At 37.2% G+C, this 24,061-nt stretch overlaps 1 protein-coding gene across 9 annotated transcripts in view; it reads right to left on the reverse strand.

Moving 5' to 3' along the window:
• Positions 1-24,061, reverse strand: part of LOC308497003 (uncharacterized protein) — a 44,031-nt gene that overhangs the window by 4,189 nt on the left and 15,781 nt on the right. For 2 of the 9 annotated variants that reach the window (XR_013993242.1, XR_013993245.1), the window contains 3 exons: positions 18,536-18,601; positions 7,334-7,416; positions 2,462-2,571 (listed from right to left, as the gene is read on the reverse strand). Coding sequence is in view for 2 of the 9 variants with exons in the window: in XM_081046963.1 (XP_080903089.1) it covers positions 2,551-2,571; positions 7,334-7,416; positions 9,518-9,606; positions 9,885-10,096 (405 nt within the window). In the remaining 7 variants the exon portion in view is untranslated. Of the gene's footprint in view, positions 1-1,013; positions 2,572-7,333; positions 7,417-9,517; positions 9,607-9,884; positions 10,151-18,535; positions 18,602-19,174; positions 19,277-24,061 lie in introns of those variants that run through there. The other 7 variants (XR_013993246.1, XR_013993243.1, XR_013993244.1 and 4 more) reach the window with 7 other exon arrangements.

Below are 24,061 nucleotides of genomic sequence, written 5' to 3' on the forward strand. Positions count from 1 at the left end.
TCCATTCTCCCACATGCAAAATGAGAATAATAATGAGATAACATATGTCAAATATCAGATAAACAGAAACAGTTGTTAATACTAACAAGGAAGTTACATTCTGTTATTTGGTATCCTAAATCAAGAATATAAAAGATTTCAAGTGCTGTCCCCAGTCATTAACACTTATCCAACCAAAACTGAAGACAATGGGCCAGGCTGACATCAATTCTAACTTTAGTACCTGTCTACCTCACTCTCCGGCCACTTCACACCTCTCCTCAGGCATTGACTTTTCACCCTAAGTGCCCTCACACTGCTGCCTTCTGGGTGTTCAGGACGACGCCCCCTTCTTGTGTCTTTTTTTCTCTGTAGGCTCCATATTTCTAAAAAACTCTCTCCTTTCCTTCACTTCATTCACTCAGGGGCCTGCTCTTGACTTTCTAAGATCAAGACTACTTCACAGATTAACTTCTCTAACCAAGACAGCATTCCCAAATTCTGTCCTGTGGAACCCTAGCCTCTAAGATGTGCCATGAAAGGTCAAGTAAGTTTGGGAGATGCTACAGCTACATCTCACATAGCAGATGCCGGTCTTTAGAGAAGGTCCACAGTACCTCCTCGGCACTCCTGGCTCCCTTTTACAGAAGGCTTTCTGCAGCACGCATCTCTGACTCAACCTGAGGACACTGTTTGACTGGAGCATGCTTTGCCAGCTTCTGTGCAGAGCCAGGGTTTATGCTGCCAAGAGCAGCCCAGTTTCCTTGTCCTCAGCTGGCACAGCTCTGAGGTGGGTTCCATACAGTTTCTCAGAGCTCCTCCGCAGGAGAGTCTCAAAGGCCCACACCGGTAACTTGCTTATTAATGCAGCCCGTATTGGAGTTCTTCCTTTCACTGTCTCACTTCCCTTATGCCTTAGCAGTATTTCCTGGGATCATCTTTGAAATAAAATACTTGTCTTAGGATGGTTCTTCTCTTTGGGAGATTCACGACACACACTAAGCAATACTGAAGGCTACGTGAAGTCGCTCAGGAAAGGAATTCATTTAACTTTATTTAATAATAAACATTATTTAATAAACTTCCCAAACTTATTTGGCCATGGGAACTTTTTTTTAATGTATTTCTTTTTTCTTTCTTTTTTTTTTTTTTAAATTTTATTGGGGAATACTGGGGAACAGTGTGTTTCTCCAGGGCTCATCAGCTCCAAGTCGTTGTCTTCAATCTAGTTGTGGAGGGCACAGCTCACTGGCCCATGTGGGAATCGAACCGGCAACCCTGTTGTTCAGAGCCTGCACTCTAGCCAACTGAGCCATCCAGCTGCCCCCCATGGGAACCTTTTTAAAGGTGAGAGCTTTGACCATCCTGTGAAACTAATAGTGTTCCTCTGATACACTTTGGGAAATGCCGCACTAAGCATTAGTGACTGACAAAGTCAAGTTTTACCCTTCTCAAAGATGTTAGTGTCTTAACAGCTTCTTCTGTGGATCACTACCTTCTGACTCAAAGAACTGGGTCTCTTAAGGTGAGAATTTCAGGCTCAATGGTAGGTGCCTGGATGGTAGGTGATGGAAAATAATTTTAGAGGGGTGTATTTTGTCATTCCCTGCAAATCAAATCAGGTTGGTAACTGTGTACTCTGCTATCAAGAGCTAACAGGAAGCGATGGGTGGGTTTCATGGTTAAAGAGTATAGTCATGAGATTTGGAGGACAGTGCAGGAGATGTACAGGATGAAGAGAGTTATTTACTGAAATTGCTCTGGAGAAAAGAAGTATCTTTAGGAAGAAGGAGCTCACTTTCTCAGCCAAAAACTTCAGATACATGGGACTGCAATATCCCTCCAGGTATTTGAGGAATAAAATGGTCAATATACTTAAACCCGGAACTACTCTTCAAATCCATAAAAAGATTTTAGAAAAGAGTAAAACCTTGGGTTCCATGATAGCGAAATATAAATTAGGAATCGTTTAGAAAACATTCTTGCTCTGCCATTAACACAACCACTAGCAATAGCCATGTACTCTGCTGTCCAAACTGGACCTCTTTGGAAGGTAGTAAGAAGTATTGTAAACGGGTAGTACTTGGAAGTAAGTGAGGGAGTATTCAGTGCAATTTGAGAAAGTTCATCTCTAGGACCTGCCTTTTGCCACTTACACCTATTCTCTTCCCAACTCTGCAAATATAGTTTATACTCCTCTCCCTTTGTCGTCTCGGTCACAGTATCCATTCTCATGTCTATTTTTCAGGTGTTGAGATATTAAATATTTTAAAATGAATTAGCATGGATCAACATGAAAAGATTCTACTTTTTTGTTAACATTACTATTTTGAAAATCTGTCACTTATAAACTATAAATGAGACAGAAATCAATGAAGAAAAATGTTAAGTAATCCTAATTCTTTTAGGGGTCCATTCTCTGCATTAAAAACAACAAGAACAGAAAACTACTACGGAATGAGAAAATGTGACAAAGGAGTACCGAGAATCACGCATGGCCATGAATTGGAGGTATCTGACACTTTCATCTTCATCAAGGGGATCCTGTCAAGTAGCGAGTCAAACTCTTCATCAGTAATCTCCACACCAAACCTGAAACAAATAGCAGTTCGCAACAGTCACCCCTCAAGTTCACATCTAGGTCACCCATACCCACAATGCCCTAAGCATATGGCTGCCATTAACGCTTTGTTACTGCTTCAGTCCTCAAGATCAAGAGCACCACGTGAATATCAGAGGTTAATCAGGGTTTTTGATCCCTTCAGCTTTCTCAAAGAAAGAGATTCTACCCCAGAATCCCTGCATTGGTGGTGCACAGAAATAGAAATACCAGAATGTTGAATTGTGTGTGATTGTCTTCTATAAAAAAGTTATTCATTACACTAAAACACTGGTATTGCTTAAACAAGTTAACTCTGAAAGGCCTTTCAACTGGACTGCTTAGCATGAAAGAAAAGGTAGAGAAAAAAAGTGCCTAGAAACACAGTTTCCTAATGCTCTTGCAAAGCATTTCATAATGGCTTTAAAGACATTTTGCATACAAATATTTTTAAAGTGGCAGTGTTTATTCATCAGCAAGAAACTGTTTTCATCTTTCAAGAACAATCAAAACATAATCCTTGAATTACTGGCATAAATAAGAATGACTTAAGCAATAATAATGAACAAGGCATTCATTCATCATTTTGCAAAGCTGATAAAACCCAGCTGACTTTTGGAAAAGAGGGGAATATATTTTCTTTCTGCAATGCAGTGAAAGAATAACAGTTTTACCCTCCATTTTCATTATTACTTCCTTGATACTTAAAAAAAACAAAACATATACACTATCAAGAATAATGCAACAAATGAAAATGGCTTTTTCGCAGGCTGCGATGTATTAAGTTATCACATATTTGTATTTCAGAAGTACTTAAATTTGAATAGCTTCTCAGGGACTTTGCAGTTGGGTGTCCTTTTTTTCACTTGCATAAAATTAGAAAATAAAAGGAGAGAATCATTTATTAAATAAGACATATAACACTTTTTATCTTAATTCAGCTATTTTCTTTTTCACTTCTTAGCAATGAAGTTACCAATACTAATATATCTTTGGTTTTTTGCCTGAGAAATTAAAATTAATTCTCTGATTATTGCTTTTTGTCTTAAACACAGTGCTTAAAAAAGAAAATAAACAGGATTTTCATAGGCTTACTAGAAAAAAATACCAGACTAAAACTCAAGAGAACTAAATCTAGCCTATATCCACCATGATACAGCTATGTAATCACGGTGAAATCCCTTAATTTTAATATGTCACTTTTCTCAATTCTCGAATGGTCTATAAGCTCTTTGTATCTTACTTAGTATCTTACTTTGTATCTTACTTACTGGTCACAGGATGAGATAATGAAAATAAAAACACCTTGGAAGTATCACATAAATATTTCGTATTGTATATTATCATTATTGATACAGAGTACAGGTTTTAAAAATCCTCAAAACGGGTGACCAGTTAGCTCAGTTGGTTAGAGAGAGGTGTTCTTAACAAGGTTGCCAGTTTGATCCCTGCATGAACCGTTGTGAGCTGCGCCCTCCACAACTAGACTGAAACAACTAACCTGACTTGGAGTTGAAGGGTCCTGGAAAAGCACATTTAAATAAAAGTTGAAATAAGTAAATAAAACTAAAATCAAAATCCTCAAAAAATAATTAAACCTAACAGGGACATAAATTGCATAAACCTAGCAGTGACATAAGTAGCTCTTCTACTCAAGAGGCCTTCTTTCTGAGTGGCATTATAATATACGTAGTGGAGAAAGCATGGGCTTCAGATCGACTAAACCAACATTTGAATCCCAGCTCTGCCACTTAGTAGCTGTATGTGGCTTCAGGCAATTTACTTAATTCTTTGAGGCTCAGTTTCTGTACCTACAAAAAGAGAACTGAGGTAAAAGAACATTGGAAGAGGAACAGGTTGTGATGGTGCAAGATCATGAGTTCAGTTTTAGACATGTTGAGTTTGGACTTAGATACATCCAAGAGGAGGTGTCCAAAAAGCATTTCTGGATATGGGTCTGAAGCTCAAGAGAGCTCCTGGCTGCAGACATAAATTTGGGAGGCACTGCTATGTAAGGGTCATCTGAGGTTATAGGATTAGACGAGATTGTAAAGGAAAATATGTCAAATGAGTTGAGAAGACGTTGAACAGAATTTAAAACCAATTTAAAAAACAAACAGAAGAGTTGCTGGCAAGAGAATCTAAGAAGTAGTGAAAAGAAGGGCAGAAAGGAAACCAAGAGAAATGGTAAGGGAGGCAGTGGTCAGTCATTTCAAAAGCAGTCAAGAGGTCAAGCAAACTATGAATTTTTCTTGAATTTGGACATACAGAGCCAATGACCCTGGTGAGAACAGCTCTAGCAGAGTGATGGGGTCCAAAACCATATTATAGTGGGTTGAGAAGTGAGTAGAAGTAGAGGGAATAGAGACAAAGATAAAGAGTTTAGATAAGAAGGGGAAGGGAAAGAGAAGACAAACAAGAAGAGGTGAAGTCAATGGAGTTTTTTTGTTGTTGTTTGTTTTTTTTAAAGATGAATAATATGAGCCCTGTTAAATGATGACAAAAACAGTATCGGGGCAAAAGTTAAAAACAGAAAAAGGACGGAATCACTGATGGGTCCTGTAAAAGAAAGATCAAGAACACGGGTAGACAGGAGAAAGAATACCTCTTTCACGAAAAGTGGGAAATGAGGACGCAATGGGTTTACAGACTTTTAATTACCAGGAGCATCCCTTTTTCGAATTTTACTGTGAAGTAGGATGCAAAGTTACTTACTGAGAGTGGGGCAGGGGAGAAAAGTGAGAGGACATGTATTCTGAAAAAAATGAAAAAGGTCCGAAATAAGCAGAGTGGGAAATGGAACATAGAGTTAACTAAGAACACAGTGGGGAGTGACAGAAAGTGTTGGGAGTCCAGGTGAGGTTAGTGGCAATGAATTTATGGTGATATACAAACCGATTCAGTAGTATAATTTTCTCCAGCAACCTAGATGCAGGTGAACACAAGATGGACAGTTGGGCTCATCTCGTTTTGGGAATCTGCCACATAGATGTGAATGAAAGACAACAAAGTATGTAAGAGATTTTATGGTATTAACAAGAAAATGACTAACATGTGGGAGAATAGAATCTAAGCTGTGTTCCAGCTTAATAAGAGAAGTGGGAACAGGTGTACAGTGATGATTGGCTAGGGAAAAAGTAGATGGGCCAATAGACTACAACAGATAGAAGATACTAGTCAGGAATAGGCTGAAAGTATGATTTCATAGGTGTCATTATTTTGGATAACGACACACACTGTTCAGGGAGGAGGGTAAATATAAGAGCAAAACTATAATAATATTTACTGAGAATTTAATATATTCTTAGCACTGTGCCAAGCATTTTACATGCACTGTCCCCCTATAATCCATACAACTACCCATGACGTATTGTCACAGACACTGTTGTAATATCTCTGAGGCGTTTAAATAGAAGAGAAATGGTCTAGAAATGGCACTAAGCAGAAAGGACAATAAGCAGCTTCCTCTTGAAATGGTTTCTGGGGAAGCAGTGTCCTTGGTGGAGAGCCAGATTTTGGTTAAGCTAGATTGTAACATGTAGAAGAGGCTGAGAATGTAGCAGAGCTTTTTCCTTATGGATTGGGAGTTTTCTGACAGACACAGTGGTAGGGTTTTAGGAGGAGGGGAGGAGTAGGAGTTTGGAGGTGGGAACGAGATGCTCAAATGAACATTAGGATAACAGAACACTGAGAGGGAATACAGGTTAGACAGTTGGAGGGTTTACGTCATGGGTAGTGTGACAAGGAGAACACGTGTGAGGCCACCTGGATTTAGACTCTAGAAGATTCTTTCAAACATAAACACTCAGCCTTTATTTTTTAGCTCATCACGCATTCTGTCTTTACAGGTAATGGGTAAGTAGCTTAAATTCTCAGACTGTAACACTAGCCAATCTTTACTGACTACTTAGTACATATCAGACACATTACATTTATTAATTTATTTAATCCTCACAACAGCACTATGAGGTATGTACTATTATCTTGTATAGTGAAACCTTTTATCTCTGGTACAGCTTGAACTTGAGCCCTATTCACTGACTCTGGAGCCCTAAAGCTTACCATTTCATTATTCTTGCTTGAGCAGGGCTGTCATTTCTCTCCATATATTCATCTTCCCTATGCAGTACAGGTCTTACCTAGCAGAAAAAGGTCTTACCACAATCCTTCCAGAAAAACTTAAATGTTGATGTATGGTAAGATTATGACAATGTCAGTACATCCAAAGCTAAACTAACACTATATTCTATAAATGGATTTTGAAATAAGGACAGTTCATCTTGAAATTTATCCAAGAGAGCTTACATTCATAAGTACCCAAAAGACCTCCTTTACTTAGAAGGCACTCTTAAGGCATATGGTCCAAAGGTAGTATTTTAGCACAGGTCCAGTGTGTTAAATAAAATCGTATACACACAGTAACTTCAATCTCTCCTCAGGGTGGAAACTTAGTGTGGGGACAGAGCCAGGAGTGCAGTTTCCAGGCTTTCACCCTCACAGGTGCTCCCTTGGGTAGCAAATGGCCATCAACTGTGATTGGATGGCCACCAGCTGTGGCTACTTGGCTGTCAGCTGTAACCAGTGAGCCACTGGCCACTAATATAGCTGCCGTGGCTACACTAGCAAAAATGGGGGCTAGCAAGATGGTGGCTGAGCTAGCAAGAGCGGATTGCAGAGAGGCGGATGCCGCCAGCGAGAATATAGTGGTATGACTCCCCCATCTATGGCTCCGTGGGTGTTCCTTTTTGGCCTCACCATATCCTGCGTTCTTATGTGGGGAGCGGGAGCTGAGACCCCGCAGGCCGCCCTGCACGACACTTGGCTTCCGATATTTTTCCCTGAGGACAAAAAAAGTAAATTACCGTCAGGCTTATTCTTTTAAATTCCATAACAGACAACATTTTGTGCTTTTTTCAGCTCCATACATTTTTCTGTATATAACAAATAATCAAACAAGCAAAGTAGCTTTCATATATACATACATATTTGGTTGGTGCAAAAGTAAATGCAGTTTTTGCAATTATTTTTAACCTTTTAAACCGCAATTACTTTTTCACCAACCTAATATAAAATAAGCAGAGATCCCATTATAGAAATTTCCTGTTTCTGTTGAGTTTTAAAATATAAAACACAGTATTTGTATAAGAATGCAAGAAGTAATAAAAAATAAGTAAACAATCCAGCAAAGAAAAAAACCACAATTGGATTCTAAATACTGATTTAGCAATCAGACTTTGCTTCTGGTGAGTGGCATTTCCAAGGAGCCTAAAAGACTTAAATAGAAAAGATGTGGTATAAGGCCTCCCACTTAAAATGAAGGTCATTTATTTACTCAGGTAACTACCATGGGAAGGCTAAAAATAAAGTGTTTATATATCAGTTACTTTTGAACTCTTCACTAAGGACTTTGTCATTTTTACTAAACAACATTCTTCAGAAAAAAAATTGTATTAGCTAAACATATTTCAGAATAGAGATAATACTATGAGTGCTATCCAAATTTTGGGTTGTTTCATTGCATTTGGCACTAAATTTTCAACTAAATCCCTGGAGACAGGATCATAACAAGACTATATGTTTTCCTGACAAATCTATGTTTAATTGGATACTTAAATTATTTTAGTTTGTGATTAAATCATACCTAATTTTTAAAAAAGTTTATTGGAGTGACAACTGTTAGTAAAGTTACATAGGTTTCAGGTGTACAATTCTGCAACACATCATCTATATATCACATTGTGTGTTTACCACCCAGAGTCAGTTCTCCTTCCATCACCATATATTTGATCCCGTTTACCCTCATCTAGTACCCCCTTACCATTTTTAAAGTATCTAAAGATGGTACTTTTTTCTTTAAAGAAATACTTGGGCTTGTTTTTAAGACTTTCCTTAAATCAAGCTTTTTTCCCAACTAGACCACTTTATCTTTAAAATACAGACAATGACATACAGTGCGGGAAAAATGTTTTCATCATCTCTGTTCCCTTCATTATTGTCAAAATCTTGAATACCATATTCTCTCAGAAAACATGGGTACTATTATAAAATAAATTTGCAGGCTCGAGAAAAGTATCTTCAGATTTTATTTCAAAATGTAGAAATAATTTAAGCTAATGTTCCAGGAATATACTTTTCTAACATTATGAGATGTTAAAACAAAAAGCACAATATCAAAAAACATAGATCAAACCCAGGGTGATGGGAAAATCCATCAACCCAGATCATGTATACCAGATCACCTGGCATATGACAAACCCGCTACCTGTCCTCAGTAATATGTCTTGTCTTTTCTTAACCTGTGCTCCAAAGTCAAGCTGAAACTACCCTAGATCCATGGGCTTGGGTTTGAAGGGTCCCAGAGCAGCCAGGTGGAGCTAAGCCTTTAATGTGAGAACTTCTAGGGGGATCCTGGTATCATGTTGTTGTCCAGGGTCATGCAAACCCCCAGAGTATCTCCCAGCTGCCTTTTGAGCCACATCATCTTGTCTTTTGTTGTTGTTGATATAAGTTTTCAAAAATCAGACTACCCTCAAAAAAAGGATATTTGGTATTATAATAAGGTAGTCCTTTACTTATGTCAACCAAAATGAATACAAGTGAAGGGCTCTGAATAATGGCTTTCTTTTTTTTTTTAAGGCATCTGTTAACTTAGGTAAGAAGTGGGAAGCCCTAGGTGTGAGTCTTCAGTTCTGCCACTTACTAGATGTTAAGACTTTTAGCAAGTCTCTTAATCTGTCACAGACTGAATTGTTTCTACACTGGTAAAATGAGTAAAACAGTCACATTTAACCTATTAACCTACAGGATTATTTCTAGGACAAACTTGGTTAATAAATATATAAAAGTACTCCACCAGTTCTAAAGCGGTCTCTGATGTCAGACATTTCATGATATTAACAATACAATTGGGTCAAGTTTGCATTCAGTTCAACACTATACCTGAGAAAAGGGGGGTAGCCAGTTTCCTCACACTCCCTCCAGACATAGTAAAACTCTTCTTTCCGCAGAATATGATTTCATTTGAGTTACTGGGCAACAAAGCAATTAGACAGTGAGTAACAGCCAAGTCAGGATACGGCCGGAGATTTGTGGGAAAGACCGAGGAGGAAATGTTTGATCCGGAACAGGTGTTCTCCCTGATTGTCTCAACTGAGGTTGGCTGACTTCTGGGAAATGGGTTTGTTCCCAGGCGGGTAAGCAAGCCCTGGGGCCATTGGTCTTTCAGGATATCTAAGGTCACACGAGCTTCTGTAGGAGGAGGTTAGAGAGATGGTCCAAGCATTAAGGAACTGGGTGTTAATCTTACCTTGAAGAAGTCTTGTTACCGCACACCAGGGCCTTCCTGAACCCCGAGCAAGACACCTCCAGTAGGCCTGTGAGCAGCCCTGGGACTGTAAACAGGAGAGAGGCACCCATGCAGGCCTCTGGGAGAGTGCTGTGAGAGCGGCCCCGGGGCATGCCGGGAAGGTGCGGGGCATGCCGGGAAGGTGCGGGGCATGCCGGGAAGGTGCGGGGCATGCCGGGAAGGTGCGGGGCATGCCGGGAAGTCGCCAAGCTGACACTGAGAGAAGAGCAAGCCCAGAGCCTTGGGACCCTGTGAGGAGAGAGGTGGCCCAGGAGAGGTGTATATGTTCAGTTATCTCAGTAGTAAAATTGCCCTCCTGGTGTCCGTTTTAGAGCTGTTCTTACAACAGAAGACAGCTTGGATTGTTTACAACCAGCGTCGTGCTCCAGTCAAAGATGTTCTCCCCCGTTGGGTTTCCCTGGGACCTCTCAGCTGGATCCAGGTGGCCTGCAGGGGCCTGTTTCCTGGGGCCTCTTCCCGCTGTCCTGAGTGTTAATGGCCGCCCCCTGCGCTGACTTCCTCATCCTGGCTCTTTAACTCTCCTCGGCCTGGGCTCTTACTTTTTTACAATAGTACTTCGGGGAGTAACGACTCTGAAGTTTTACTTTACTTCCACCTGAAATGGGTAACACCGGCCCGCAAAGATTCCAGGGAAACCCAGTGTCCGTTTGTTCGTCTTAGACAAATTCATGTTATTTTGCATTCATTTGGGACAGAGCCCCCAGGCCTACGGGAGTGGATTATTGATGAAATCCTATTAAATAGAACTCTCTCTGATCGGACGGCAACCTGCGAACAAATTGGAATGTAGTTTCTGTGGCATTTTGAACACAACGAAGGATTTACACTCTTTCTTCTCAATCTTTTTTGGTATGACTATGACTGAAATCTGACAATGCACTGGATAGCTTCTTGGTCTGATTTCCCATGGGAGGTTTTCCTAAATGCTCAGGGGAAGAAGATCCTAACTGCCAGACGAAACGATCATCATTACTCGCTTTTTCATATGTAACCTAATCCAGTTAGTTCAAAATTTAGGGCAATTCGATCCATCTGTGCAGACTGACAACTGCAGTCTCGTTAGCTTCCAAATCCTGCTGTTTTCTAAAAATCTGATTTGCAATATTCTGTTAAGTGCATTTTAACATTTGTAAAATTTTCTTGCTCCCCCTCTCTGCTTGGTACTTTGTGATTCCCTTGTGGGAAGACTCTCTTGCCTTTACATTAAAAGCAATTAGAGTTTATGAGATTTTACAAATATAGCAAAGGAGCTGAAGAGCGTAATTCGAGTTAATCAGAAGAAAATATTCAATCATTGAGAAAGTATTAGTTACATCGATAGGTAAGTTTTGTTGTTATTATGGATGATGTTTTGTATTCTATTTTAGAGCAAATACAGTGTAATGCAGAACACATTTAAAATCATAATCATCACCTGTTGCAAGTCTATCATTTGTGTCATTTTAAACTAATAAACATTTTTAAATGAAAATAAAACTTTTACTTTGGGATCACCACTTCATAGACAAAAGTATACGTATACGTATAGGTATAGCTATAGACACATCTCTGTATAAATTGCTTCATGTTAAAGTTTTACTGCAAATAAAATTTTCATTTTTCAACTTTATATGTATTGTTTCTTCTTTGCAGCATAACTTATTTCTATACTTGTTATTAACTTTTTTCCTAATACAATTGAAATTATGAGTTTTATTTTTAAAAAGTTTTGAATACACAGAAATATGTAATATAAAGCATAAAGCCTTTCCACAATAATTGCTTCCTCCTTCCCCCAGAAATAATTACCTTTGGCTTCTTGATACTTCATCCTCCAGATTTTTTTCCATATATACTAACATATGTTATTATTTTGAAGTAAAATTGTATTTGAAAAAGTATTGTCATTTTACTTTTTCACTAAATTGAGTTTAGATGTCTGTGCTAATTTTGTATACTTAATTCTTTTTAAAAGCCTATGGTATTCCATTGTGAGGATGTACCATAATTTATAAAACCAACCCCTTACGAATGTATATATTGGTTGTGTCTAATTTCTCCTTACAATTTAGCTTCTTGAACTGTGTCTTTTTCCTTCCCATTGCAAACCTCCCCGTCCACCAATCTGGTGTTTTCTAGTGACTCAGGGACACTTTATTTCTTTTTCATTTAGCCTATTTTCAGAAATGTTTTTCTGACTTCCAAGTCTTCCCCTTTCCTTTTGAATCTTCTCTTTTCATTCTCCTATTTTCTTCCCATTAAGGACAAAGGTCCTCTTACACCAAATCTCTCCCCTCCGGTACCAGTGTGCTGTCCTCGCACTCTTTCCAGCCCCAGCACTGAAGAGAAAGAAGCACTGAGTATTAGGTTTCTGATAAGAAACAAGAGGCTGCTACCGGCAGGGAGCCTTGTCAAGATCCCCCTCATTCTGAGCACTCCATTCCCACGTGAACAACAATGAATGGAGATTTCACCCGCCCACCCCACATTGTTCAGGTTGTCCTTTGCCCTTTCTGTCAAATCTTGGCACTCAGAAGACAGGAGAACATGTTTTGAATTCAACCCTGGTGAGCCACGGATCAATATCACTTGACTCTTCTTACCCATTAGTTGTTCTCTTTCTCTGCCTGACGTGGAGTGATGCCTAAGCTATTCTTTGTCATGGCCCCTTCTCAGTTGGCCCAGCTAACCCCTATAGGGTGGGATGACTCCATCGCCTAGGCAGAGTGCCGCAGTGGGAGAAGTAGAGCCTGGACAAAGTACAAGGCATCTTACTTTGTACCAGGTTCTCTTACTGCTTCACTGCAGGCTCAGAGGCTACAGAGAAAGCTAGTATATTTTTCCTCTTTGTCATCTTATTTATCAAGTATCAAGAAGAATATTAATTGTCCATTTAACTCACAGAATACTGTAAGATGGAAATTTATAAAACAATTTGAAAATAAGATTCCAAAGAAACAGATTATTTTATATGTCTATTCTCTTTTTTAGTACATCTATTTTAAGTGACTTCTATATATATAACTCATTTCTGATTTTGGGTTGGGTTCAGAGAGGGAGAAAGATATGGGTGGCTATTGTCATTTTTCCCCCTAATTTTAAAAAATGTTCAAAAATCTTTTGTATCTAAAACATTCTCTGGAATGTTTTTATGATCATCAAGGCCTTAATTCTAAGTGGCAACATTAAAATGAGCATAAAAGCTTCATAGGGAGACTAAATTCCTATCTGATAGTAAGCTAGGTAACTTAGAAAAATTTAGAGTAATTCTTGCAAGCCATAGATAAGTTGATTAGGAAAATCAAATCCCTAAACCAACTCAGTGTTTGATTAACTCTGGGCCAATGTTTTAATCTCTCTGTATTTGAACCTTCCAGCTATAATATTGGTAGACCTTTGATGCCAGATGCCAATTACCTCTTAATAATCAGGTAGCAGATTGTAGGATAATTAGAACAAATCTGAACATGACACTGAACTCAGGAAAAAGGTTCTTTAGTGTTTTTCAGTTTTAAAAACAAGAAACATTTTAGGGGCTTAAATGGGACAAAATTTCAGAAAATTGTAGATCTCATATCCTGTCATTGTTTGTGGTAAAAGAAAAAGCTGAGAAATTCTATTTCAACTGTCACTAAATATTTTTTCAATCTAAAAAAAAAGAGACTTTGCCTATGAATAAGGGTTCTTCTTTTCCTTAATTGAAAACAGCCCATTTCTAAGCAAACATGACTATCACTTCTGCTCTGCCAAAATCTACATTCAACATATCTATCACTTCCTTCCCAACTGCATTTTAATACCATACCAATGCATTCTAAAACTAAATTACTGTTTTGGCCTTTGATTCTCAAAGGGGAAAATGTAAATTAATCTTTTTTATTAACAAGTTTATAACTGCTAATAGATTATACAGTCTCATAATTCATCTCAGTCTGAATAATCAATATCATTTGGATTTTCAAATGCAACACTTAACTATAATAAAAGAAACCCCGAAGACTCAGAATTCAGTAGAATAATACAATAGTGGATACCATATTGCTGATTAGAGTGATTATAATTTAATGGTCCCACTGAGCATTTCATCTTTGCCGTATGACAGAGACTCAGGCCATCAAGTAGAAGGAAAGGCCTTAGCAGAATGTGTAACTCATAATGTGAGACAGTCAATGTCCCAAACTTACAGCTTAAGTAAACTAAGGGAATTTCACATCTGCCAAGTTGGAAAATAACAATGTGTTGAAGATTTTAGAATGGAGTTGAGGGTAAGTACTGTTCAAATAATGACATGGCTTTAATGAGGAGATCTGAGATAAATGGTGCCAATAAAAGTAATGATTACATGTAAAATTATAGATCAAGTCTTCACTTAATCAAGGTTTGCAGAAGTCATTCTCTAATATTCTTTAACAAAAGAAGGATCTTATGAAATTCTGGCAGAGGCATGTGATAAGCTGAATAGCCTGCTATCTGGTTAGAATATCTGAGTTAATTATGCTTCCAGATTTGTATTTACCGTGTTTCCCCGAAAATAAGACCTAGCCGGATAATCTAATGCATCTTTTGGAGCCAAAATTAATATAACACCTGGCATTATATTATGTTATATTGTATTATGTTATATTATATTTATATTATATTATATTATATTATATTATATTATATTATATTATATTATATTATATTATATTAGACTGGGTCTTACATTAATTTTTGCTCCAAAAGATGCATCAGAGCTGGTTGTCCAGCTAGGTTTTATTTTTGAGAAAACATGGTATGTTGGTCCAATTTGTCTTAACTACCCTGGATCCATTATAAAGTGACCCAGTCTAATGAGGGGGTTGGAAACTGGAGGCATGAACAGCCCCTGCCAAAATAAGTCCCAGACCTAATCTCCTTTTTCCATTCCCTAGGTCCGGCTCTTTCCACGACCTGCCAAAATCTATGTTGAATATATCTAAAATCAAATGAGTCCAGAACATGTACAAAGCATTAATGAAGAACATGAGTTTTAGAGTTAGACAAACCTAGCTTGGAATCTCAGTTCACTTATTAGTTGTATGGTCTTGATCAAAATATTTAATTCCTCTGAGCCTCACTTTCCTCATCTGAACATCTAAATAATGAGAATAAAATTATCTATATCACAGAGTCACCTTAAGGATTAATTATTTTAGCTCAGTGCCTGGAATACAGCAACCAAAAGAATGTACCAGTATTATTGCTGCTGAGTTTCCTGAATGGTCTTTATATGTCAAGAAAAACTAGAATAGGAGGCAGAATTAATACCTAATCCTTAGAAAGTATCCACCCTTTCCAGCAAAGAAGGTCTTCATTGATAATGACATATGGGATATTGTGTAATATTACTTTTAATACCACCTTGTTTCATTTTTTAAAAAAGGCTAAGTGGATACTTCCTTGAAATTCATCAGTTGCCAGTTGGATAACAATTTTATTATTTTTGGATGGCAGCAAAATAGCCATAAAAATAGTCGGAATTCACAGCACCGTTTAAAAATGTGGTCTTGGTCCTGGAAAAATACACTTAAAATAAAAAGTTTTTTTAAAACTGTGGTATTTCCAGTTTAATCAAAATTAAAACTTCTATTTTTCAAAGGATATCATTAAGAAATAAAAAAGCAAACCAAAAACATACATGTCTAGAAAAGGACTTATATCCAAAATACGTGAAGAATTTTTGCAGGTCAATAATAAGAAGAAAGATAACAATTAAAATTGAGCAAAAAAAAATGATGAGATTGACAAAAAAAAATGTACGAATGGCCAATAAACTCATAAAAAGATGTTCAACATCCAAAGTCACCAGGAAAATGCAAATTAAAACCACAATGAGTAATTATACACCCATTAAAATGGCTAAAATTAAGAAGAACGACAACACCAAGTTTTGGAGAGGCTAGGGAGCGACTGGATTCTCATACATTGCTGATGGGGGCTATTACAACCATTTTGGAAAACAGTCTGGCAGATTCTTATAAAATAAAAGCTTATCAATTGCAAACCAACAATTCTACTCCTAGGTATTTACCCTCAAAAAGAGAAAACATATGTCTACAGATAGACCTATACACACAAAGACCAGCAGCTTTGTTCATAATAACCCCAGTTCATTAACAGGTGAATGGACAAATTGTGGTATGTACATAGTATGGAATACTACCCAGTACTAGCAAACTACTGACACACTATAACCTCAAAAACAGGCCGAGTGAAAGAAGACAGACACCAAATAACACACACTGTATGATTCCATAGATGTACATGAAATTCTGAAAAAGGGACATCAGCTGGGGGCAGAGGGCAAATGACTACAAGCAAACATTAGGGAACTTTCCGGAGTGATGGAAATGTCCTTTATCTTGATTATGGTGGGGGTTACAAAGATGTATACATTTGTCAAAATTCATTGAAACATACACCTCAAATGGGTGCATTTTACTGTATACATGTATAGTAAAGAACTTAACCTTACCCAAAAAGAGGTCTGGCTTTTGCCCTCAGCTTCTGGGAGGTAACCTCTAAACCCTAGGAATGTCATATATGATAGGAGTGTCTTTGTTTACCTGGGGGCTTAGATTATGCTGGTCATCTAACAATGTGATACAGTTGTGGAGAAGCTAGTATTTAGGGAGGGGTGACCATACCAGACAGATCAACAATGTAGGGTGGAGGCTTTGGGTCACATCGTGTCAGCTGACCAAAGGGGCTAGAGACTGGAGACACAGATTGGTCACATAAGCTACAATCATGCCTATGCAATGGAACCTTAAGAAGAACTCTGAACCACAAGGGTCAGATGAATTCCCCTAGTTGGCAATATTCCATTTGTTACATACAGATACCAGGAAAATAACATATCGAAGATCCCATGGGGAGCAGAAAATGGAAGCTCTGAATTTACTTTTCCTGTATTGTGCCCTATGCACTTTGTCCCTTAGCTGATTTTAATTTGTATCCTTTCCCTGTAATAAACATAACTGAGTATAACAGCTTTTGGTGTGTTCTGTGAGTCCTCTCAGCGAATGATCAAGCCTGAGAGTGGTTTTGGGAACCCCCCTGAATGTGTAATTGGTGTCAGAAGTGAGGGTGGTCCTCTGGAGAACTGTGTTTCCACTAACTCTGCAGTTTCCCAGAGTCCCAAGGAATTAGCTCTAAACTTCAGCAATATCGTATCTTAATTAAGGTGATTTTTAAAAAATCTACTCTTCAGAGTAGATGGTCCTTTCTCTCCATCTACTCTGTGTGTGTGTGTGCGCGCGCACATACCTGCAATGGAACACTGTGCTTTTAATGCTAGGAAAGAATCTCTTTAAAAGGCAATATTGGAAGCACCTTAATATTTTGTACTCTAAATTTTAAAGGTATAAATAGATCTTTATAAACTTAGAAAAAATATGAAAGAACAGGCATTAACTATTTAACAGAAATTATCATGGTAAATGGTAAGAGATAAATGGTAAGAGATAAGCAAAAGCGATTGCCATACATTAGTCTCTACAAATATTATTTAAGTGGTATGATTAAGGGCTATTTTGTCTTTTTATATATTTCAGGATTTTCCAAATTAATGACAGAATAAATATGTACTGGGAAAATTTAGAAATATATACTAACATACATTACAAATTTAGAAATATAAAAATCTGACACTTAGAACCTTAAGGTCATAGGAAATACAAAACATTTAATTTCATTTATATACATCCTCTTGTTGCAGAGAAGAATAATAGGATGATCAAAGCTTTTAAGCATAAAACATTTTATATTAATATAAAATCCTGTAGAGGAAATAAAATGGAAAACAAGATGCCAAGGAGAGAAAAAAAACGATGTAAAATATCCAACTAGAAAAGATAAGCTTGTTTTAGAATGTTTAAAAATAGGTTATGGTGGCAGATCAAATCCCTCTGGAATCTTGTATTCAATTAGAATCATTTAGAATGATATTAACAATTTAAAAATTTCAGTATTTACGGTATGCCAGAAGTATCTCTTCAGTTATCTAAACTTTTGTTGAATAATTTTATACATGAACTTAAAAGTTTGTGGAGGGTGCATATGTTTTCAAAATTATTTTAGGGGTCCAAAAGTAAAAGGTTTGATGGCCACTCACATTGGCTATAAACCACATTTGGCAATCTGTAGGAAACGCAATATTCAATCTAAGCCAAGGAGACTCTGCCACCTGGTGGCTTAGAAATTTTCATGGTCATTAGGCAGAGATTACAAACCTCTTTTTTAATCAGGAATATTTAACCAGGAATATGAACTGATTCATAATATATAGAATAGGGAAGTGAATTCTTTTAACACAAGACATATGGATACAGAGAAGGAAATAAAATGATTAATTCTGAATATTATAATTGCAAATCCAGGAAATTCTCATTGATAGTTTTTTAGTGGGTAGGAAAATATCTAAAATTTCTCACCTAAGATCAATTTCAGAAATTCTTAAAACAATAGTTCATACACTTATTTCTTGTAAATCTAAGTAAAATCAACTTTTATCTGTCACTTTATTATGGAGAAATAGGAAAAAAAGATTCCATTATGTACTTTATTTAAAAAACATAAATTCTTATTACCTGCTTTCAATGGCTGTTTCAAAATTTCAGTTGACTAATGATGTTTTCTTTTATTTGTCAATCTTTCTGTCAAAAAACAAGCAAAAAACAAAGAAATATGGACTATGTCACAGTAAATCCAGTAGCTATCTTTCTAATTTCCTGAAGATCATTTAGTTCTTCAAAATTATAGAACTTATAAATTGGTTCTATTTCTAGGATGTGTGAGTTGAACTTATATGTTCATCCTCCTATTCTATTCTCTAGACAACTTGGAAAAGGCAGAAGAGAAAATATATATACTCATATATTCAAGATGCAGCTTCACAGTCTTCAGTTATTGATAACATACAAAGCAAACTATAGATAATTTCAGAACTCAGTCACTTGACTAGAAGTGCCAACTTCTAGTATATTTCTATTGTATCTCTATTGTATCTCTGTTCAAAGCATATTTCTATTGTATCCCTGTTCAAAACTATTTCCAGTTTAATAGATACTGAAGCATATTTCTATTGTATCTCTGTTCAAAACTATTTCCAGTTTAATAGATACTGTAAATAAGCGCTGGTTTTAAAATTCCCTTAAGAGGAGAAATTAACCAATATAGACAGGAAGATAAAAACAAGAGTGGAACATCCACCTTAATTAAATACTTACTTGAAAGTGGTCAAGAGTGAGAGAAAATCAGATTGAAACAAATCTGCCAATTTGACTTCAATTCCAGTTAAAGTGGAGGTGATTCTTCTCTTATTACAAAATCTATAAAAAAATGTAACATAAAAATTGTCGTTTCATGTCTCAGTATGAAAAAAAGGATACGAAGTCAGGAATCCAGGAAAAAAGCATCAGCTTTTTCTCTGTGCCACTCACTAATTTAAAAGTCCCTGGAAGACAAATTAATTATCGAATACTTCTGATTGATGACCTCAAAGGAATGGGGAGTATTTACCAGCATTCACTCTCTATATCTCAATTTTAAACTGCAAATCAACTTACTTCAACATAATTCACTTTTGCAATTTCACCATGTTGCATTTACTTATGCGCCAGAGTTCTGTGTAGGCAAAATAATGGTTTAGTTGAAGTGATAACTTTTTAGCTTCAAAGAGTTTTAAATAAAACACTAGTACACTTCTCAGAATAAACAATTCAGTTCTCTTCTTTTGAGTAGATCCAGAATCAGGAAATATTCTGGCTGAATGATACTTTTATTAAAGGACCCTCAGTCATTCACTTCCAGACCTCTTGCTCATCCACTTTAACTAGGTTGGTTGGTTTTTCACTGAGAGGACCTGGGTGGTTTCCCACTCTATGTGTCATAAGTGTGAAGATTCACATTAGCTTTTCTCTCTGGAAAGAGGGTAGTTCAGACACTAGGAACTTGGTGTGTACCTGGGGTTGTATGAAATCAATCTGGTGACTATGACACTTGCGAAACCCAGAACCTCTGACTCCCTGTATTATAGGGAATAATACATAGAAAATAATTTCTGCCCAATGGAGAAGAACGTTTTGTAGCTACAGCATCTGTTGAAGGACTTCTGAAGGGGACGTGGACTCAGGAGCTTGTGTTACTTTGCTGAGTATCTAAATCTGCAGTACTAGTTACAGGACAATACTGAACAAATGTTACAGTGTACATTTCCTTAAACTATCCTACATAAATGTGAACATGTTCCTTATTAGTGTGGATATTCCACATTATAGTTTGGGGTACTTTTTTTGTCCAAAGAATATTAGTTGATCTCTTGGAACCCTATAGAACAAAGTATCATGATATAATTTTTCCTGCATTTCAGAGAATTGCAATCATTTATTTGTTCATATATCCACTGTTTCATATCAGTAACATAAACTTATAAAGTCATAAAGTAGTATGAAGTGCGAAACAGTCTACCATTTGCCAAAAATCCCTGAATTTATATTCCAGATTTTAGAGTATTCTATGGACGAATCACAGTAAAACACTTGGGAGTCTCTTCTCTCTCAAATCATAACATATAAAATGTTGTGTTTATGTTAGAAAGACTGCCAACGTGTACTGTAACTTCACACTTAGAAAGAAAAGAACCCCCAACTCCCAGTCATAAACAAAACCAAAAGCAGCAAACAAAAGATCCCTCCCAAAGTAGGAGTTAGTTCTTCTTTCATGTAAACTGAAGTCTATGCAGTATATAGTATCACAGGGCCCAGATTGAGTTGAGGTTTGGAATTTTCTTTCCTGGTTCTATCTATTGGAGGGAAGACAATAATCCCTCTGTGTTGGAACACTCTGTCAAGCTATTCTAAATCACTTTGGGCTAAAAATCTCCAGCATTTTCCCCTCATAATTTAAAACCAGAGCAGATAATAAGACAAAACTGAAAACCATGTTGACAAGTAAACTAGAGGAATAGAATAAAATATTAATAAAAAGATTCTCCGTGTCCCTCTTCAAACGAAGCCCACATACAATCCGGGAGGTTGTATATCCTCCTTTGCCTGGAAGTCCGAAGCAGGCATCTCAAGTTCTCGCACTTTGCTAACCAGCTGTTTGACTCTGGGTCCCTCTTTGGGCTTCAGTTTCTCGTGTACTATGAGGGGATCTGATTGTATGATTGCTAAGAGCCCTTACCGTAGGTCTAAAATTCACTGATTCTTTCTCTTTTTTTTCCACCAATTCAGGAAATATGTGTCTTAACTGTATCTCTAAATGACAACAAGGCATATGGTAGACTCAAAACACATTACTTAGTTTGGGTACTAAAGACAAGAACGTCTTCTTTGGTAATTTTTTGATAAACTCTAATTTAGGAGATTTTTCTCTTTCACTTTAGGAGAAGAGCATACTACATAATAGCAAACAGATGAACTAAAATAGCTCTGGTACTTGACTCCAGCCCTGTTAGATCTGTGTGGCTCAGGAATCAAATTTCCCTATAAATACAAAGAATCCTTTTACCGTGCCCAGATCCTCATGCCCAGAATGAAAAATCTTGACCACCTATTGGAATGCATTTTACAAACAAAATCGGAGAAGTGAAATTCCTAACAAAGAGAAGTGCTGTGTACCTTCTGAACGAAGAAATAAGCTGAACAGATGATTTTTACTTCAAATATGAAGCAGAATATTAGAAAACAAAGTTATTTCAAACTTTTGCTTATTTTAAGTGTGTTTTCCCAGGGCCCATCAGCTCCAAATCAAGTCATTGTTTCTCCTAGTTGTGGAGGGTGCAGCTCACACTGGCCCATGCGAGGATCGAACCGGCAACTCTGGTGTTACAAGCATCGTGCTGTAACCAACTGAGCTAACCAGCTGCCCCTCAAAATTATTTCAAAACAGCTAATGTTGAGCAGAAAATAAAAGCATAGAAAGTGCTATAAATTGCGTAAAAGAACTAAACATTTACCTCTATCACTTCTTTTTATATTTCTTGAGGTCAAATTTGTCATTATTTAACCTTTAACCTGGAACAAATTACTTTTCTATTTCTGAGTTCAGGGTGGGGACATTGGTCCAGATAATTTCTAGAGTCACTTCTAGCTCCTATGATTCTATATAAAACTTCTTTTTTTGGTTATAGAGGTAATAGAGTTCATAACAAAAATCTATTTAACATGGACCAACCTTGAGCACATTATGCTTAGCAAAATAAGCCAGTCACAAAAGGACAAATACTGTATGGTTTCTCTCATGTGAGGTATCTAAAGTAGTCAGATAGAAACAGAAAGTAGAAAAGAGGTTACCCAGCGCTAGTGGGAGCGAGGAGAAATTAGTGCTCAGTGAGTATAAAGTTTCAGTCAAGTTCTAGAGACCTGTTGCATGACAATGCGAACATCTCCAACGCTACTGAATGGTACACCTACAAATTAAGATGGCAAACATAATGTGTTTTTTACTACAATACAAATTTTTGTTTTAGTCTAAGAAGAAAGAGGGAATTGAAAGCCATCCAAAATTCAGTCACTTAGAGAAAATTTCTATGAACCAATTGATGCGTGTCTGCCAGATGTGTTGGCTCTTTATTTTTCAACAGTTAAATGAGTGCCTACGCTGTGGTACCGTCTGCTGGGAACAAAATAATCGGCACGACAGACACAGATCCGGCTCTCATGGGTAAGGAAATGAGCAATTACATTAAAGGGCAAGAAGTTCTAAGGGGACATACAGACAGTAATGGAAGCCCAGAGAAGGAGCAACCAACCCAGGGAATGAATGAAGCAAAGCTTTCCAGAGAAAATGGTGTCTATTCTGAGATGTGAAAGATGAGAAGATATCAAGGCAAAAAGAAGGCACCAGCACCCTAGTCAGAAAGAACATATGCAAAACTCTAGGCAATGCAAAGCATGGTGTTTACGATGGGGAAGAGGACATCCAGAGATGAGGCGCTTAGGTGTATCAGGGCAAAATTACACGGGGCTCCGCACCCCACATTACTGAGCCTGAACATTTTCCTGAAGGCAACAGGGAGTCATTGGAGAGTGTTAAGTGTGGAATGGACAAGACTGGATTCGAACTGAGGAAGAGCACTCTGGCTTCAATGCAGAGAATGGATTGGAGGGGTCATGCCTGGTTGAGGGAGCCTATTTAGGTGGCTGTTGGAGTGAGAGAGGTGAGACAAGCAAAGGCATAGCCAAGGTCATGTTGTATTCATAGTTTGGGACTTAAGGTTTTTTTATACTTAATATTCCATAATTAGTATTATCTCATCTGATTTTAAAAATTCCTTCAAATATATGGTGATGGAAGGAGAACTGACTCTGGGTGGTGAACACACAATGGGATTTATAGATGATGTAATACAGAATTGTACACCTGAAATCTATGTAATTTTACTAACAATTGTCACTGCAATAATTAAAAAAAAATTCTTGGAAATCATTTTTAATGGCTTCAGGGTATTTCATTATACAGATATTTGATTTATTTAACTACTCTTCTATCTTTGAAGGTTGTGTCCAAGTTTTTGTTATTCTAAAAGAAGTGGGGTAAGTATTTTTGTATAAGGTCCTTATCCACATTTTTTAAATACTTTCATAAATGTTAATACTATATTAACTTCTTGTGCAGATGGCAGAAGAGAGCTATCTTGTAAAAGGTTATAATCGGAACATGAAAAACAATGTTACCAAAGGGGTGTGTGTATGTGTGTATGAATAGAAACAGTTTTATTTTGTCCTAAAATACCATTCTGGATTGCAGACTTCCAAAGAAGACATAAGCTAACACAATACATCCCGTATGTTGCATGGGACAGGGAAGGCTGTGGCTTGGAACTACACAGTACCTTGCTCTATCCAGGCAAAAGGTCAAGTACTGCAGAAGGCCAAAGCTAAAAATAAGCGTGGCACGGATAAAATTAAAGAGTTAGTCAGGGGGAAGTGAGTCATACCAAATTAGCACTTCTGTATCCTTCTGTACACTGTGGTAACCTCTTCTGCCAGGTAAGGCAGACTGATTCTTATAGGAAAGTCATTTCAATAATAATACTAATAATTTTAGCAACAACACAGAGTAGTTTCATTCCTGTGGCACTTTAGTCCCCAAAGATCAAATTTGATTTG

This window comes from Rhinolophus hipposideros (genome assembly GCF_964194185.1).
Source record: "Rhinolophus hipposideros genome assembly, chromosome: 4".
NCBI lineage: Eukaryota > Metazoa > Chordata > Mammalia > Chiroptera > Rhinolophidae > Rhinolophus > Rhinolophus hipposideros.